Below are 17457 nucleotides of genomic sequence, written 5' to 3'. Positions count from 1 at the left end.
AACCAAAATATGTATGATATATTTTATCGGCTGTATATTTATTTAAGAGTATTGTTATATAAATGTTACGATGTACAACATGTGATATAGGAGTATAATGTTCACTGATATCATACACATGCAACACCATTGCAATTGCCATAGAGGCTAGGCTTTGCCGCTTTGGTTTAAGTAGTCAAGGTCCTTTCAAATATTTGAGACTCCATTTACTTGGGTTAGGGAATCGTTTCTCCAGGTCCAGCTGTAATTTTTTTTACGGTTATGGTCCAGCTGTAATTCAAAACAGAATCAACAAAGCTGTAATTAATTTACTACATTTATTTTCTCCTTTTTTCTTGCAGTGGAATTTACCTAATCTAGTTACAAAGAAAATAAAGAAAGAAAATGCAACAGAAAGAACGAAACGAACTTCAGTTGAAGCATTCAAAACAAAATCTCTCATAAATTTCCTATCGTCAATTCTCTTCAACGTTTCTTCATCTCCGGAAACGCCGCACTTCCATTCATTCCTCACCCTCTCTCTCTCCGCCACCTAATCACCTCTCTCTCTCTCCGCCGCGTGTCTCTCTCATTTCGCGCCTTTCCTTTTTCTTCACAAACTTCCTTCACCTTCTTCCCCAATTCCATTTCCCCTCTTTCCACTTTTCAATTCTCAGAGGTACACACAATTTCGCATTTCATCGCAATTTCTTCGATCTTGTTCGTGCATTTCAAATTTCCAATTCGATCTTGCTCTTCTTCTTCTTCTTCTTCTTCTTCTTCGTTCGCGCATTGCTAGCTGTTAATTTCTTGATTTGATGATGTACTCTGTTCTTGTTGTTGTTACAGGAAGCGGCGGCGACGACGACGGAGATCATCAGTTGAAGGTGCGTCGAGGTGATCGACAGCAATGTCGAATCTCGAGGCGGCACCGCACACGCTGACGCGGCGGCCGTCGAGAAGCGCCGCCATGACGACCTTCTCAACGGAGGTTTTCGACAACGACGTCGTCGTTCCTTCCTCACTCGCCTCCATCTCGCCGATTCTCCGAGTCGCCAACGAGCTCGAAAGCGAGCGACCTAGGGTTGCGTATCTCTGTACGTTCCTCGATTGATCCAATTTCGTTCGTTTCCTTCGATTGATCGCGTTTTTCTCATCTGCAAGTAATGATGATTTGATTTGTTTGTTTGGAATGAAGGTCGATTCTACGCGTTCGAGAAGGCGCACCGGTTGGATCAGAGCTCCAGCGGCCGTGGTGTGAGGCAGTTCAAGACGCTGTTGCTGCAGCGATTGGAGAGGGTGCGTAACTAACTCACACACTCACTCTCTTCGTTTTCCCGCGCTCGTAACAACGCAAAGTGTTTTTGTCTTTTTCTTAGCTTTTGATTATAGTTAAAGAAGAAATATGCATTAATTGAATATTAATTGATTAACTGCTAGTAAAACACCCTGATCATTTTTTAATTCGAATGAAAATTTGTCAATTTGTCATATGAAACTAAGATGATATTAAAAAAACAACTTCAACTCATATGAATTTTATGAAAGCTCTTTATTGATTATGTTTTTAGATGTTAGTATTTTTTTGCAATTATTAGTGCATGTTTTGTTTTGATAGTTAGAATAAACACAAACATGATTTTACATATCTTAAGATATTAATAAAGAAGGTATAAAATTTTGTAACGACAAATTTAATGTGAATCAAAAAAGTAAAATTTTAGCATGTTAACTTAAACGTGGATACATGTTGAATTCAACGAAAATCCAAACGCACACTTATTCGCTTGATTTAGGCATGCATTGCTTCGAGTTGCCGATGCCAAGTTGTTTGAATTTCTTGTTACTTAATCGGATGTGAGTTATTTTCCCGCATTCTACCTTAGTTTAGTCTCATTTCTTATCGAGCTAAGGCCTCCCATGTAAAAAAAAGGCGTTTAAAATAAAATGTAAAAATTTAATACCGTTATATTTTTTATTCTTTTTCTACACTGCTGTATGACATGGTTTAAGTGTTTATATAAAAAAATGAAGTAATATTCAAATTTGATATTTATAAGTTCATATTATTATTTTATTTGAGCTATATACCAAAAGAAAATTAGCTTAATTTTTTTTTGAAAGCAGCTTAGTTAACTATTCACTATAGAATTGTTCGACTATACAAACATTATTATAACAATGTTATTATTACTTAAAAAAAAACAATGTTATTATTACTTTCAAAAAAAAATGTTATTATTGACTTTCATATTGTTTTTTTTAAACTTATTATTTATCATATTGTTTTAAACACTTTACCTGGTTGTAACAAAAAAAAAAACACTTTACCTGGTACAACACATCGTGTTCTGCCGTATCCCTCCTGCCCTACTAGGCTACTACACCACCGATAGACCAATTTTCTCGTTTGTTTGTTACATTGACTTACTGTGATGGATTCGGGAGACGTTATAGTTCATGGGTTTGGAGAACTCAATCGGGAAATTCTTTTGGAAAGGAGAAATGGGGTCAGGGATTGATTGGTTCCGTAGAGTTGTAATTGGTGAGCTTGGTCTTCTAACCAGATGATGAACTGAGCATTCAGTTATAGCACAATGCAAACTGAACTAATTATTTGTTTAAAATGGAGTTAGTGAAGAGTAGCCTTATGGTTTCTAAAATGCAAACTGAACTAATTATTAGTTTCTGCAACTGCAGGACAATGCCACCAGTCTTGCCGCTCGGGTTAAGAAGACAGATGCAAGGGAAATCCAATCTTATTATCAGCAATACTATGAGAATTATGTCAGGTCGCTTGACGAAGGAGAGCAGGCAGACAGGTGCATAACTTTCTTATCTGGTTCATCTTGAAATTTAAGGGAAATTCAATCTTATTATGAGCAATACTATGAGAATTATACTTAGCTGGTACCATTAAAATTATTTTGTAGAGCACAGCTCGGCAAAGCTTACCAGACCGCCGGGGTGCTTTTTGAAGTGCTTTGTGCTGTTAACAAGACTGAGAAGGTCGAAGAAGTAGCTCCTGAGGTCAGCCTTGATTTGTACAAGTTTCATTTTCATTTTATTTGTGAAATTAGGTACTTGCGGCATTGGTTTTCTCTCACCATTCATGTTGAAGATTAACAACAAAGAATTTTGTGTGTTCAGATTATTGCTGCCGCTAGAGATGTCCAGGAAAAGACCGAGATTTATGCGCCTTTTAACATTCTTCCATTGGATTCTGCCGGGGCTTCTCAGCCTGTTATGCAACTTGAAGAGGTATCACTTTTTCCATGGTTGATGTGGAGTCTCATTGTTTTGCTTGGACTTTGCACTGAGTTCATTGGCTTTGTTTTCATGTTTTAGATTAAGGCAGCTGTTTCTGCATTCTGGAATACTCGTGGCTTGAACTGGCCTGGTTCATTTGAGCAACATCGGCAGAGAACTGGAGATTTGGATCTGCTTGATTGGCTTAGAGCCATGTTTGGTTTCCAGGCATGTCTTTTGGGAGAAGGTTTATGACTAAGTAAAATTTGTGTAGGCAGTATACCGCAACAGACTTGCTAATGTGTTTGCTTTATTTTGGCTCAGAGAGACAACGTCAGAAACCAGAGAGAGCATTTGGTTCTACTTCTTGCTAACAATCACATAAGGCTACACCCCAAACCTGAGCCTCTCAACAAGGTATGTAACTGTCTCTCTCTTCATCCTGTATTTGGCCAAACATTCATATAGAATTCAAATTGATGAAGCTATACCAAAAATCAGAAATCAAGAGAGCTTTTTGTGAAAATTATATTTTATAGGGGTATACACGACTAGGCTCTGACCTGTAGTTAAATTCTACTATGATTTTTTTTGGACAATTGCAGCTTGATGATCGCGCAGTTAATGCAGTGATGAACGATCTCTTTAGGAATTACAAAAAGTGGTGCAAATTTTTGGGACGAAAACATAGTTTACGGTAAGATATAACAATATCTCTTTCAGAAAATATTATCCTACTTTTCCTTATCAAACTTTTTATGCTAAAATGCTTTTCTTTTTTATTCAGACTCCCTCAAGGTCAGCAAGAGATACAGCAGAGGAAGTTACTGTATATGGGCTTATATCTGCTTATATGGGGTGAAGCATCCAATCTTCGTTTCATGCCGGAGTGTCTATGCTACATATTTCACAATGTGAGTGTATATATTTCATATGTTTCACACTATCTTGTGCCAGAATGTCTTTGCAAATGATATGTAACTCTTTTGCTTTTTTTTTTTTTAAATTCTATAATTTCACATACATTATTAATGTTCTGCATGTATTTAATAATATTTTACTACAACTTCAGATGGCATATGAACTTCATGGTTTATTGGCCGGGAATGTCAGCATTGTTACTGGTGAAAACATCAAACCTTCTTATGGTGGTGATGATGAGGCATTCTTGCGGAAGGTTATAACTCCCATATACCGTGTAATTGAGAAGGTATGATTTTTTCTGTTATGGATATTGTCAGCTTACTTCAGGTACCTATCTTCTCGGTGATGAATTATAATCATTCTAATAATATAGGAAGCTGAAAGGAGCAGAAATGGAAAGGCTCCTCACTCAGCCTGGTGCAACTATGATGATCTAAATGAATATTTCTGGTTTGTTTGGCTTTTGATTTTTATTTCTAATTGAAATTTTTGGCTTGTTTCATCTTTCATTAATTGACAACCTATTGTTTTGATGTTTTCGTTGCAGGTCACCTGATTGCTTTTCTCTTGGATGGCCCATGCGTGATGATGGTGATTTTTTTAAATCAACATTTAATTCGACACCGGTATTTATTCTCTAAGTAGTTACTTGCTTGAATGTATAATACTTGTTAAGCTCAGTACTAATATAAATTCCATACCAGGGAAGAAAGGGTGCTCAGAGAACAGCTGGAAGAACTGGCAAATCAAATTTTATTGAGACCCGGTCATTCTGGCACATATTCCGGAGTTTTGATCGCCTTTGGACCTTTTATTTTCTTGGTTTGCAGGTATTTGTTTTCGGCAGAAGGAAATAATTATGTCAATGTTTCCTGTGATTGTTGTTCTGACAAGACCTTACATTCTTATTACAGATAATGCTCATTATTGCTTGGAAAGGAATTTCAGTAATGGAAATCTTTCAGAAAGATGTCTTGTATAGTCTCTCTAGCATATTCATCACAGCAGCCGTTTTCCGCCTTCTTCAGAGTAAGATACAGTCACTTAAGTGGCTTTATATTTGTAAAGTTATCATGCTACTATCAAAATCACTAGTTGATTTTTTTTTCTTCTTCCTGATTGTTGTTTAAACAAATCATGAAGTAATTGACATCTCATTTGTTCCTCTTTATTTTGATCTAGGTATCTTGGATCTGGTTCTGAACTTTCCGGGCTATCATCGTTGGAGATTCACAGATGTGCTAAGAAATATTCTCAAAGTCATTGTTAGTCTTTTTTGGGTTATTGCTCTTCCACTCTTCTATGTGCATTCCTTCGATGGTGCCCCTGAGTTTATCAAGAAGGTGCTTTCCTTTCTTCATCAAATGAAGGGGATTCCACCATTGTACCTCCTAGCAGTGGCAGTGTATCTGCTTCCAAATTTACTAGCAGCTGTTCTCTTTCTTTTCCCAATGCTGAGGCGTTGGATTGAAAACTCAGATTGGCACATAGTTAGACTTCTCTTATGGTGGTCACAGGTAATTTTTCATCTCATTCAACACACTTGCACATTCGATTATTTCTCTTCATAATAATAACATGAAACTATTTTTTTTTGGTCTGATGCTTGTTTCAGTATACTTGTTGTTCACTGTGAAAGTAATGCATATACCTGATCATAAAAATCAGGGGAAAGCAAATTTTTTTCTATTTTATCTTCATATGCAGCTCAAATACCTAAGTGTGTATAATTAATGGTTGTTAGAAGTATATATAAAATGATTAATGTGTCAACCCAACAAGCTTAAGCTTTTGGGATAGTTGGTTCATAATAATGGTTTAAAATACATGTACACACTCGTACATGTGTACACATGATCATTCCACAACAGTTAGGAACTGATAGTGACACACATACACACTTAGTACCTAGTTATTTTTAACTATACATACCGTCAGCCTGTTTTTGTAATTTATTCTCCTGAGAATGAATACAACAACGAAAGTCAAAACCTTAAACCTGCAGTTTGATGTAGTTTTTTCTAGCAGTTTTTTTATCATCATAATTTTTGCGAAAATCTTTTAGTTGAAAAAAGCAAAAACAAAGGATCCATAATTGAAATTGTTTGATCAAGGCTTTCTTCCACTTTCCGGGGCACACCCATTACACGAATACTAACTATTTATGACAACAAATTTGTCCAATGAGTTTTAAAAACTTCAGAACACTTTTTTTTTTCTTCTCATCATTCTCTTTAAAATTCAGCAACTTTAGTTGCCCTAAATCTCTCTATATCTCTATATTTTCTGCAATCTTTTAGGGAGTGCTGATTATGATGTTTAAGTGATCTTTGATATCTTGTAAGCGAACATTTGGCCATAAATTTTTTTATGACTTTGAATTTGTACATTCACAAGAGAAGCATCTATTACCTACCTGAGCATCCCAGTTTGTAGCCCTTGTTTTATTTTTGGTGTGATTGTGGTTCAAAGTTTGAACTGACAAATTCAAATGAGGGGAGGGAAAACACATACTTTTTTCACCATGTGGGTGACCGAACAAGAGGCCTGATGACACAATTTTTTTTTAAGCCAGTCTTATGTGGATGTTCAATATGCATGAGTAATATGAGTCAGTGACTTCCAATCTTTCAAAAGCCTATCTGTATTAGAGGATCTTCGACAATTATTTGTTCATTTTCTGAATTATTATTTCTTGCTTGGCAGCCTAGAATCTATGTTGGAAGAGGAATGCATGAGAGTCAATTTGCTCTCATAAAGTGAGTTTCACAGAAAAATATTATTATATATTTAAGATTTGCGCTCCTGTTATTTGTTTGAAATTTGTTTCATCATCTAATTTTTTTTTCAATCTTCAGGTACACTCTTTTCTGGGTGATTCTTTTGGCTGCCAAGTTTGCATTCAGCTTTTTTGTCCAGGTAATTTTTTCAGGTGCAGTAGTTATCTTCCTATAATGTCTTGTGAAATTGTTGGGCCTCTTTTAATTGTTCCCTCTTCAGATCAAACCTCTTGTTCAGCCAACTAAGGACATAATGAGCATTCACCATGTTGATTTTGCTTGGCATGAGTTTTTCCCAAAAGGTAGTTTCTTCTCATTTTTAAGGGTTCCATTTTAACTTTCTGTAAATTCTGTTTCTCTAATATTTCCAGTTTATGCAGCTCAACATAACTATGGTGCAGTTTTTGCTCTCTGGGCCCCTGTACTTTTGGTATGTGTCTTATATTTCATGGTTACTTTGAGATATCTGTTTGTTTGAGATAATTCTGTTTGGAACGGATTTTATTTTGTTATGATTCTATTGTGATGTATTAGGATAAGATATATTTGTTAGCATAAATATTGTACCTCTAGAAACTTAGTCTATAAATATTGTACTTCTGCATCGCGTAATATCAATCAACTATTCAAGTTTCAAGATGGTATCAGAGCAGTGTCATCCTCATTCCTCAGTGACCTGCCCACCACTATTCGGTTGCTGAGTTCTCCAAAGTTTGGAACCCTGTTATACTCATAATAGTGGCATTCTTTCCCCTGCAAGTAATCTAGTCGATCCTTTGTCCTGATTTTTTCAGGGCTTCAACTGTTATTAGTGTTGACTGACTCTCTAAAGTCGTCAAGGGTTGAAGGTAACATATTAACCTGTCTCAGAAGGCACTTATCGGTCAATCTTTTGTGCGTCATTGCTTCATTCATTTGTTTTCTTGAGCTTCAGCTGCTGTAATCACTGGCCCACTTTCTGCAATATCAAGTATCGAAGTTGACACCCTTGTTTATCTTAGAAATCATCAACCGATTGATCCCATGCCACTATTTGTTACGAGACTGAGACTGTGACTCCTATTCTTCTTTGACACCTTGTTCGGCCTTCTGGTTTCTTGTTTCACTTCCTTGTTTAACCCTAGATGGAGTACTTTTAGGGTGTGCTTCAGTGCATATTCTTTCATGTTTTTTATTTTGCACCAAGCTGCTCTACTATCTCCATTTTGGTGCTTTTGTTTGGTTGCTGCTAGTTTGTTGTTATTTCAGCCTTGTTTTTATTTTTCGGCGTATTGTTCCTAGTTTGTTGTCTACTTCTGTTCGCTGAATCAGCTAACACCGCAACAATCCTGGAGAATCAGATTTGACTTGCCACAATATAGGCAATGACTTACAAAACTAGTGACCTCCTATGGTTGAAAGTTGAAACATGTAATTCAGAAATTTCAGTTACGTGATGTTAGTCCTATGGAGCTAATGTATGTTAATGAGTCAGCCTTGCATATCTCCTCCAATCCAATCTTCATGAAAGAACTAAGTATATAGAAGTTGATTATCATTTTATCAAAGAGGGGAGATTCTTTCTAGCATAATCAGAACTTTTTATGTTTGCTCATAGGATTAGCTTGCTGATATCTTCATTAAATCCTTAAGGGGTTTAAGAATATCATACATAGGCTCCAAACTTGATGCGTATGATCTATAATTTTATACGCTCTTGCTGGGGGGGGGGAGTGTTGAGATATTTGTTATGGTATAGTTTGTTGATATAATTCTAATTGGATATGATTTGTTAGGATTTCATTTTATACTGTTATGATATAATAGGATAAAATTTATTATTCTGTTATTGTTTAGATTTTATTCTTTAAACTTTGTAGTTGACTGGGAAGCCTCTGAAAACCTAGTCTATAGATATTTTACTTCTGAATCAGGTTGATATCAATCAACTATTCAATATATTCAAGTTTCAAGAGTTATGCTCATGTGCAACCTTTTAATTTGTTCGGGATATGTTTTTTCAGCGTAACATCTCATTTTACATTTGGAGTGCAGGTTTATTTCATGGACACTCAAATTTGGTATTCTGTCTTCTCAACTGTGTATGGTGGTGTTATTGGAGCCTTTGATCGTCTAGGAGAGGTATTGTTAATTTTATCTTATTTCTAGCTTGCTATATCCGAAGAAGATTTGAGAATTGGCTGTTTTCTTGGTTTTCTTCATTTTTGTACAATGTGTGCATACAAAAGAGTGGAATCTATATGATCTATATTTTAGGCCCCTTTTGGACACATAAAATACTGGTCATTGTTAACATATGTCTGTATATGTTTTTATGAGTTTTTGAAGTCTCTTGTGAATAAAGTCAAATTTCTCTTTTGATTTTATGGGAGAAGTTGAGATTGAGTTACTCTTGTTGAACAAGAAAGATAAGATACTTCAAGCCCCCAGCTAGTTAATGTTGTTCTCTATTTGCCTACACAGATACGGACTCTAAGCATGCTTAGATCACGGTTTCAGTCATTGCCTGGTGCATTCAACACATACTTGGTTCCTACTGACAAGAAACATAAAAAGAAATTCTCTCTCTCAAAGCGATTTGCTGAGGTTTCTATCTCATTTTCATTTCATTGCTAACTAGTTTAAGCTACATGTAATATCTTCACTTATGTTTTCATGTTTGTGTAGATTTCTGCTAGCAGGAGGAGTGAAGCTGCTAAATTTTCCCAGTTATGGAATGAAGTTATTTGCAGTTTTCGTGAAGAAGATATCATAAGTGACAGGAAAGGCCTCAGAACCAAGCTCTTCAGTTGCTTTTCTTTGTCCTCAATCCTAGCTTCTACTCTTTTTCCTTCAACTTTTGATTTGTCATTCATCGCCTATTAAGGACTAAACTGTGTTTGCATCACTACAGGGAGATGGATCTTTTGTTGGTTCCTTACTCATCAGATCCAAGCCTGAAAATAATTCAATGGCCACCATTTCTGCTTGCAAGCAAGGTCTGTGTAGTTAAACTTTAAAAATTCTCGTGTTTGTTACCAGTTCTTATAATTGACTCCCTCCCTGTCAACCTATACAGATTCCTGTTGCACTAGATATGGCAGCTCAATTTCGAGGGAAGGACTCCGATCTTTGGAAGCGCATATGTGCAGATGAATATATGAAATGTGCTGTGATTGAATGCTACGAATCTTTTAAGCATATCCTGAATGCTTTGGTGGTTGGAGAAGCTGAACAAAGGTGGCTTTTAGTATATTTCCTGTTGATGTTTATATATTTAAGTTCACACGTCACTCTACAAACCTTATCAGTAAGGGATATTTTCTTAGGTAGCTCAATTATGATCTAGTTCTAATAGCATTGTATCCTGCTTTGCTTTCCCTTTTTTTTTGCGCAAATACTCCAAATTTTGCTCTTTCTGTTTCTATTGAATTCCATTAACAGCAATTAGCCTTGTATGATCTTCTTTTACTTGTCATTTACAAGTCTCTTTCTGGACCACTTAACAAAAGAAAAAAAAGAAAGAAAGAAATGGTTAACATACCCTATCACTTGTTTTGGTTGAACCACGTTAATCTAAAATTTTCTGTTGCATTAGAGGTCATTCAAAATTTCATGTCAGCTGATTTTTTTGTTCTTCTTGATTAGCTGGTAGAACTGAGGCTATAAAAATTTCATTAAAATGAAATCATCATCAGTTGTTCTAACTTCATTGTGATTGAACAGGACAATCTCTGTCATCATAAGGGAAATTGAAAGCAGCATCTCTAAGAATACACTTCTTTCAAATTTCCGTATGGGGTATTTGCCTTCCCTTTGTAAGAAATTTGTGGAGCTTGTGGAAATCTTGGTGAGTCATTTAAAGGATAACTAATCATATCTTCCCTTTGTAGTAGTCTTAAATGGTTTCTTGTTCTAACTATCCTATTTGGAAGCTAACATATTCTTTTTTTATTATAGAAAGATGCAGATTCTTCCAAGCGAGATACGGTGGTGGTCTTATTACAGGACATGTTAGAAGTGTTTACTCGGGATATGATGGTGAACGAAATCAGGTTAATTGTCTTAATTGCACGGGATTTCAAGTATAATATTTTTGTGTCTCTTTCACTAAAAATGATAATCCTTTCTTTTTATACTGTGATGTTCATCAGTGAATTAGCAGAACTAAATCATAGTAGTAAGGATAGTGGAAGGCAACTTTTTGCTGGTACTGATGCAAAACCAGCTGTTCTCTTCCCTCCAGTGGTTACAGCACAATGGGAGGAACAGGTAATCAGTAATCTAATTTTAAATTATAATGTTTACTCTTTTATAGTTTGTATTATTATTAACTTTCCATATGCTTCTTTTCTTCCATAATAAAATTTAGTTTCCAACATGAAAGAAAAACTAAACAAATGCTTCAATAACTTATGATTTTTTGGGTGTTTCAGATTAGACGGCTTTATTTACTCTTGACGGTGAAGGAATCTGCCATTGAGGTTCCAACAAACCTTGAAGCACGCAGAAGAATTGCATTTTTTACCAACTCATTGTTCATGGATATGCCACGTGCTCCACGAGTTCGTAAAATGCTTTCATTTAGGTATGGTGTTTCCTTAAATTGCATTGAACAGTGGTATCCTTGCTTGCACATCTTAATGTCTGATACATTAGACATAAATTATCATTTTTTCTGGGCTGTTTAATATTTTATTTTTTAAAGCAATTTATGATGCATGTATGTTTAAATCTGATATATTCTGAAGTTATCGTGTGCTTATAAGTAGCATTTTGCTTATTGTTTGCAGTGTCTTAACTCCATACTACAGTGAAGAGACTGTTTATTCGAAGAATGACCTCGAGGTTGAAAATGAAGATGGTGTGTCCATCATATATTACCTGCAGAAGATCTACCCTGGTTTGTAATAACTAACCCTATATAACTTGATTATATTTTTCTAGTAGAGAAAGGACTTGGCTAAGTTATAGTAAATATCAGATGAGTGGAATAACTTCATGGAGAGACTTGATTGTAAGAAAGATAGTGAAATATGGGAGAAAGACGAGAATGTATTGCAGCTACGTCACTGGGCTTCATTACGAGGACAAACGCTTTGCAGGACAGGTAATGTTGACTTCTCCCTCTCCATTCCTGCAAGCAGTTTTTGGTTGACTAATAATTTTTTTGTACTAATAAACCCATGCAGTTAGGGGAATGATGTACTACCGCCGAGCTCTAAAGCTCCAGGCTTTTCTTGATATGGCTAATGAACAAGGTAACAATAGTTCCTTTTCATTCTGTGCAATTTAGCTAAATCTAGTATTTACTGTGGCAGTGGCAAGCATATATTTACAGCTTTTTCAAATCCTAGGCCTTTACCTTTACTGTAACAGTGACTTGATGCAATCACGACACATTCATATTTGTCATATTGGTTGACAGAAAAGTAGTTATCATTCAAGAATAGATGACTTTATGGTTTTTGCTATCTTGTGGGCAGAGATACTTGATGGCTATAAAGCTGTAACTGTTCCATCTGAGGAAGACAAAAAGAGTCATAGATCACTATATGCTAGTCTAGAGGCTGTCGCGGACATGAAATTCACATATGTCGCTACCTGTCAGAACTATGGGAATCAGAAGCGTAGTGGAGATCGCCATGCAACAGACATCCTGAATTTGATGGTTAAGTATGTTCTCCAATTGATAAATTATATCCGTTCATGTACAGTTTATATTTGGCTTTTAGTTTCTTGAACCCACGTGATTTAAGAATATAATTGCTGGTTCTTTGTTTGTAGCAATCCCTCGCTTCGGGTGGCATATATCGATGAAGTTGAAGAAAGAGAAGGAGGAAAAGTACAGAAAGTTTATTACTCCGTACTGGTCAAAGCTGTGGACAATCATGACCAAGTAAATGCATATTCATTTTAGAAAATAAGTTAATTTACTCTTGAATACTTTGAACTTATGACTTTATTATTTTCTCTGAAGGAAATATATCGAATAAAACTGCCGGGTCCAGCAAAGTTAGGAGAAGGGAAGCCTGAAAATCAAAATCACGCAATCATTTTTACCAGAGGGGAAACCCTTCAGACTATTGACATGAACCAGGTAAAAACATTCTGTGATCTCTTTCATTTTTTTTTTTGAGAAAATTATGTACTTCTAAACTATACAAGGTGAAACTGGGTGTCGGTGCCTATTAAACTGGTATGTTGCAAATTTCATCTAGGATAATTACTTGGAAGAAGCTCTGAAAATGCGTAACCTTCTGGAAGAATTTAATGAGGATCATGGGGTGCGCCGACCTACTATATTAGGTGTTCGTGAGCATATTTTCACTGGCAGGTTTGATGAATTAAATTCCACAAGAGTGAACAGTTTGTCATGTTAAGCTCCATATTACTGATTTCTATCAATTGCTACAGTGTTTCTTCCTTGGCTTGGTTTATGTCAAATCAAGAAACAAGCTTTGTCACAATTGGTCAAAGAGTTCTTGCAAGACCCCTGAAGTAAGTCAAGTGATTCTATGACATGGTTGACTTATAGTATTTGTTTAACTTCTAGGGTAAATCAGGAAACCTCCTGGTAACAATTGGCTAATACAAGACCTCATCAACAGTCAAAGTAGTGATTTTATTTTAATGAGAATGCATGCAATTTCATAGGTTAATGTATTATTCCAATGATACTTTGCTTACTGATGAAATTTATGCCTTCTCTGGCCCTCTTATTCATGTTAATTGCTGGATTGTCATACCCCATGGTATTCGAATTTTCGGAAACAAGTTGTGAACTATTGATTTTTCTTTTCTTTTCCATCTATGGTACCACTGTTGCAAGAAATAAATCCTTAGAATGGATTTAATACAGAGTACATTTTCTGGCTTATGATGAATCTGTTGAATTCTAGGGTCCGATTCCACTATGGTCATCCAGATGTTTTTGATAGAATTTTCCACATTACCCGTGGAGGAATTAGCAAGGCTTCTCGTGGCATCAATCTGAGCGAGGATATTTTTGCCGGTAACATTCATGAAACATCTTTCTTAGATTTGATATTTATGTTTATTCCTTTACATCATATGCCTTTTCCTGTACAGGATTCAACTCAACACTACGTCGTGGGAATATTACCCATCATGAATACATCCAAGTTGGAAAGGGCAGAGATGTTGGGCTCAATCAAATCTCACTTTTTGAAGCAAAGGTGGCTTGCGGAAACGGAGAGCAGACGATAAGCAGAGATATCTACCGACTGGGGCATCGTTTTGACTTTTTTCGCATGCTATCATTTTATTTTACGACCATTGGATTTTATATCAGCTCAATGGTAATGGTTAATGCATTTAGGATTGCACTTTTTTTTTTGCTGCTCAAAACTGTTATTAAAATTAAACTAACAGTTTAGTCTTAAAAAAATAATCCCAATGAGTAATGGATCTGAAAATAATCTCTTATTAATCGGTAACTAAGCTTGAGTATTGTTACACCTAGAGCTGACAAATCCTTTTATGGAGTTCTAAAATTTGTCTAGGCTACACACTTACATATCTATTTGAATTTGGGCTTTTGTTTTTTTGATTTGTTAATTATGCATAGGGCAATAAATCTTTCTTTTGTTAATGTACAGATTGTGGTCCTTACGTCTTATGCATTCCTATACGGCAGACTATACTTGTCATTGAGTGGTATTGAGGCTGCAATAGTGAAGTTAGCTAGGAGAAAGGGAGATGATAGTCTAAAGGCAGCAATGGCTTCACAATCCCTTGTCCAAATAGGACTTCTAACTACTTTGCCCATGGTCATGGAAATTGGACTAGAAAGAGGGTTCAGAACTGCTCTAGGTGACCTCATAATAATGCAGTTGCAGCTAGCACCTGTATTTTTCACTTTCTCACTAGGTACAAAAGTGCACTATTTTGGGCGCACTCTTCTGCATGGAGGGGCAAAGTACAGAGCAACTGGGCGTGGTTTTGTAGTTCGCCATGAGAAGTTTGCCGAAAATTACAGGCTGTACTCTAGGAGTCACTTCGTAAAAGGGATTGAGCTCCTAATTTTGCTCATATGTTATAAGATCTATGGATCAGCAACACCTGAATCAACTGCATATGCTCTACTTTCTTGGTCGATGTGGTTTTTGGTTTGTTCTTGGTTGTTTTCTCCATTCCTTTTTAACCCATCAGGGTTTGAGTGGCAGAAGATAGTTGAGGACTTTGATGATTGGACAAAATGGATAAGTAGTCGCGGTGGTATTGGTGTTCCTTCAAATAAGAGCTGGGAGTCCTGGTGGGATGAGGAACAAGAGCATCTACAGCACACTGGGTTTTTGGGGCGGATTTGTGAGATAATTCTTACCTTCCGTTTCTTTGTCTATCAGTACGGGATTGTGTATCATCTCCATGTAGCCAGAGGTGACAAGAGTATCATGGTAATTATGCTTTCTAATTTAATTTTATTCAATGCTATCATTCAAACTGTGGAACCTGCATGAAAGGGTTCAACTTCTTTTAACACCTATGCTCTGTTCATACTATACTGCAATATAACATTCATGTTAACAGGGACTAGAAAAAGTAGTTCGTTGGATATAAAGTTCATTCCCATTCCAAATACCATGCTCTCATTTGCCACAACCCCAAACCAAGAAACAAATGACAGAAAATAAATTGATAATATATAGAGGAGTTTTCTGACATGCATTTTCCCTTCAGGTTTATGCTTTGTCCTGGCTTGTGATAGTAGCTGTCATGGTTATCTTGAAGGTTGGTATTCAGTGATAAAAAAATTATTTCTGAATGAAAGCATCTATTCTGCTTGTGCAGATATGATTTTACTAACTGGTTCTGGTTGCATCTGAAACTGCAGATTGTGTCTTTGGGTAGAAAGCAGTTCAGCGCAGATTTCCAGTTGATGTTTCGTCTTCTCAAGTTGTTTATGTTTATTGGAGCCATTGTTGCCATGGGCTTAATGTTTACTCTGCTAAGTCTCACAATGGGAGATATCTTTGTGAGCCTCTTAGCTTTTTTGCCTACAGCATGGGCACTTATTCAGGTATTGTTTCAGAGTCATTCATTAACTCTTGTTTGGTGGACATTTGTATCATTTCATCGTGCCGAACAAACAAGTTTGTATGCTGGACATATTTGTCTCTGTAATTGTTTAGTAGTTGCCACTAAACCATCTTCAGGCTTAATCGTCATTTTTTGTTTATTCTGTGTTTACTAATCATAGGAAAATATGTTATGCTTCATAACATATTACAAGCCTTAATCATTTCTCTATACAAGATCTCAAAATCAAGTAGCTTAAATATCTTTCTCTGTTCATGTAATTAATAAGTTTCCCTCATGATTCCTGATGCTACAGTGAATATAAAATCACTTGTTTCTTACAACGGTGGTGTTTTGTTGTGCAGATAGCACAAGCATGCAGACCATTGGTGAAGGGTGTTGGAATGTGGGGTTCAGTGAAAGCTTTAGCAAGGGGCTATGAATACCTGATGGGAGTGGTTATTTTTACACCAGTGGCCATATTGGCATGGTTCCCATTTGTTTCAGAATTCCAAACGAGGCTGCTATTCAACCAAGCATTCAGCCGAGGGCTTCAAATCCAGCGCATTTTGTCTGGTGGCAAGAAGAATAAGTAAGACTGAATCAAACCCTCTGCACCATTCAAATCCAGTGCATACAAAGTCCAAAAGTTATAAAATTGTATCATGCACTATGTCTGGTGGTATATCAGTATATCCTCTTATTAGACAACTCTAGCACTGCAGCTTACAGGACTGGTTTGTGTTTGATAGTGGAACAATTCTTTGAGCCAGTGTTAATAAATGAGAACTTGAATCCTAGTGAGAGGACTTTATACAAACCTTGGCGCACTTCCTCTATCCCTCATTTTCCATGAAACATGAGATTAGGATCCTTATATTCCAATAATTTTGACCTTAATTAAACAATCAGTGGCTCAGGTAGTTTCATATCGCAATAATAATAATCTTTGATGATTGTTTTAAAATGATTGAAGTGCACAACTAAATCGAGTAAATTAAAACCTTCAGTAATTAAAGATTGAGCTATTCAATACAGTTTTATTTTGAAACATTCGATCAAATAATAGATATCACCTTGTTATTAGATCTCACTTCTGTACTATCCTAATTTATATTAACTATCAAGAGTTTATCTGTCATCTACATTTGCAAGATATATAAATAATTAAATTGAAAGCTGACAAATGAGCTCAGTTTATTTATACATATTTTGGGCAGCTAACTATGAGCTTTAATCCTAAAAACGTTACTGGTATATATCTAAGTAATGGAACAAAATGCTGACAAATGAAAATAATGGGACAAAGCGTGTAAAATGAGCTAACGAAATTGAAGCAAAATATTAACCGTTCCTTAGTAACCATATATTTTGAATTGCCTAGAGACCGGGGATGGAGGCACCTTAGAGCAAAGGGGGCAATTGCCCCTCATGATTTTTCTAGCTTTGTTTTAAATATCCTAATTGATTCTTTTGTTTTTATCTTTCTCCTATGATTGTTTGG

At 36.0% G+C, this 17457-nt stretch overlaps 1 protein-coding gene and 1 non-coding gene across 2 annotated transcripts; both read left to right on the top strand.

Annotated features, from left to right (window-relative positions):
- The first annotated feature begins 510 nt into the window (after window positions 1-510).
- Window positions 511-16753, top strand: LOC130712869 (callose synthase 5). Its single transcript, XM_057562686.1, has 43 exons — window positions 511-658; window positions 829-1076; window positions 1178-1278; window positions 2680-2801; window positions 2913-3009; window positions 3130-3240; window positions 3328-3456; window positions 3553-3645; window positions 3834-3925; window positions 4016-4142; window positions 4301-4438; window positions 4526-4602; window positions 4700-4778; window positions 4857-4982; window positions 5067-5181; window positions 5335-5669; window positions 6859-6911; window positions 7011-7071; window positions 7153-7234; window positions 7313-7362; window positions 8967-9053; window positions 9396-9518; window positions 9600-9695; window positions 9827-9910; window positions 9991-10151; window positions 10638-10761; window positions 10872-10966; window positions 11066-11183; window positions 11348-11499; window positions 11705-11814; window positions 11896-12021; window positions 12104-12172; window positions 12398-12587; window positions 12699-12810; window positions 12892-13011; window positions 13133-13248; window positions 13329-13412; window positions 13814-13926; window positions 14004-14233; window positions 14534-15331; window positions 15615-15665; window positions 15769-15954; window positions 16319-16753. Exons 2-43 carry the CDS (start codon window positions 890-892, stop codon window positions 16547-16549), a joined length of 5751 nt encoding a protein of 1916 aa, XP_057418669.1. The 5' UTR covers window positions 511-658; window positions 829-889; the 3' UTR covers window positions 16550-16753.
- On the top strand, window positions 12101-12179 carry LOC130734909 (small nucleolar RNA J33). The gene has a single exon (XR_009018244.1). It is a non-coding gene; the product is annotated as a small nucleolar RNA J33 (small nucleolar RNA).
- Window positions 16754-17457: the final 704 nt, after the last annotated feature.

The sequence above is a fragment of the Lotus japonicus genome, chromosome 1 (assembly GCF_012489685.1).
Source record: "Lotus japonicus ecotype B-129 chromosome 1, LjGifu_v1.2".
In the NCBI taxonomy this organism is placed as follows: Eukaryota; Viridiplantae; Streptophyta; class Magnoliopsida; order Fabales; family Fabaceae; genus Lotus; species Lotus japonicus.
This window is presented reverse-complemented; position numbering and strand designations above follow the sequence as displayed.

Bases quoted from the DNA above. Each gene is read 5' to 3' on its own strand.
- LOC130712869 (XM_057562686.1), top strand. From the start codon at position 890: ATGTCGAATCTCGAGGCGGCACCGCACACGCTGACGCGGCGGCCGTCG. The intron at 9,054-9,395 runs GTATTGTTAATT...TTGCCTACACAG, and splicing joins CCTTTGATCGTCTAGGAGAG to ATACGGACTCTAAGCATGCT. The intron at 13,927-14,003 runs GTAACATTCATG...TTTCCTGTACAG, and splicing joins GAGCGAGGATATTTTTGCCG to GATTCAACTCAACACTACGT.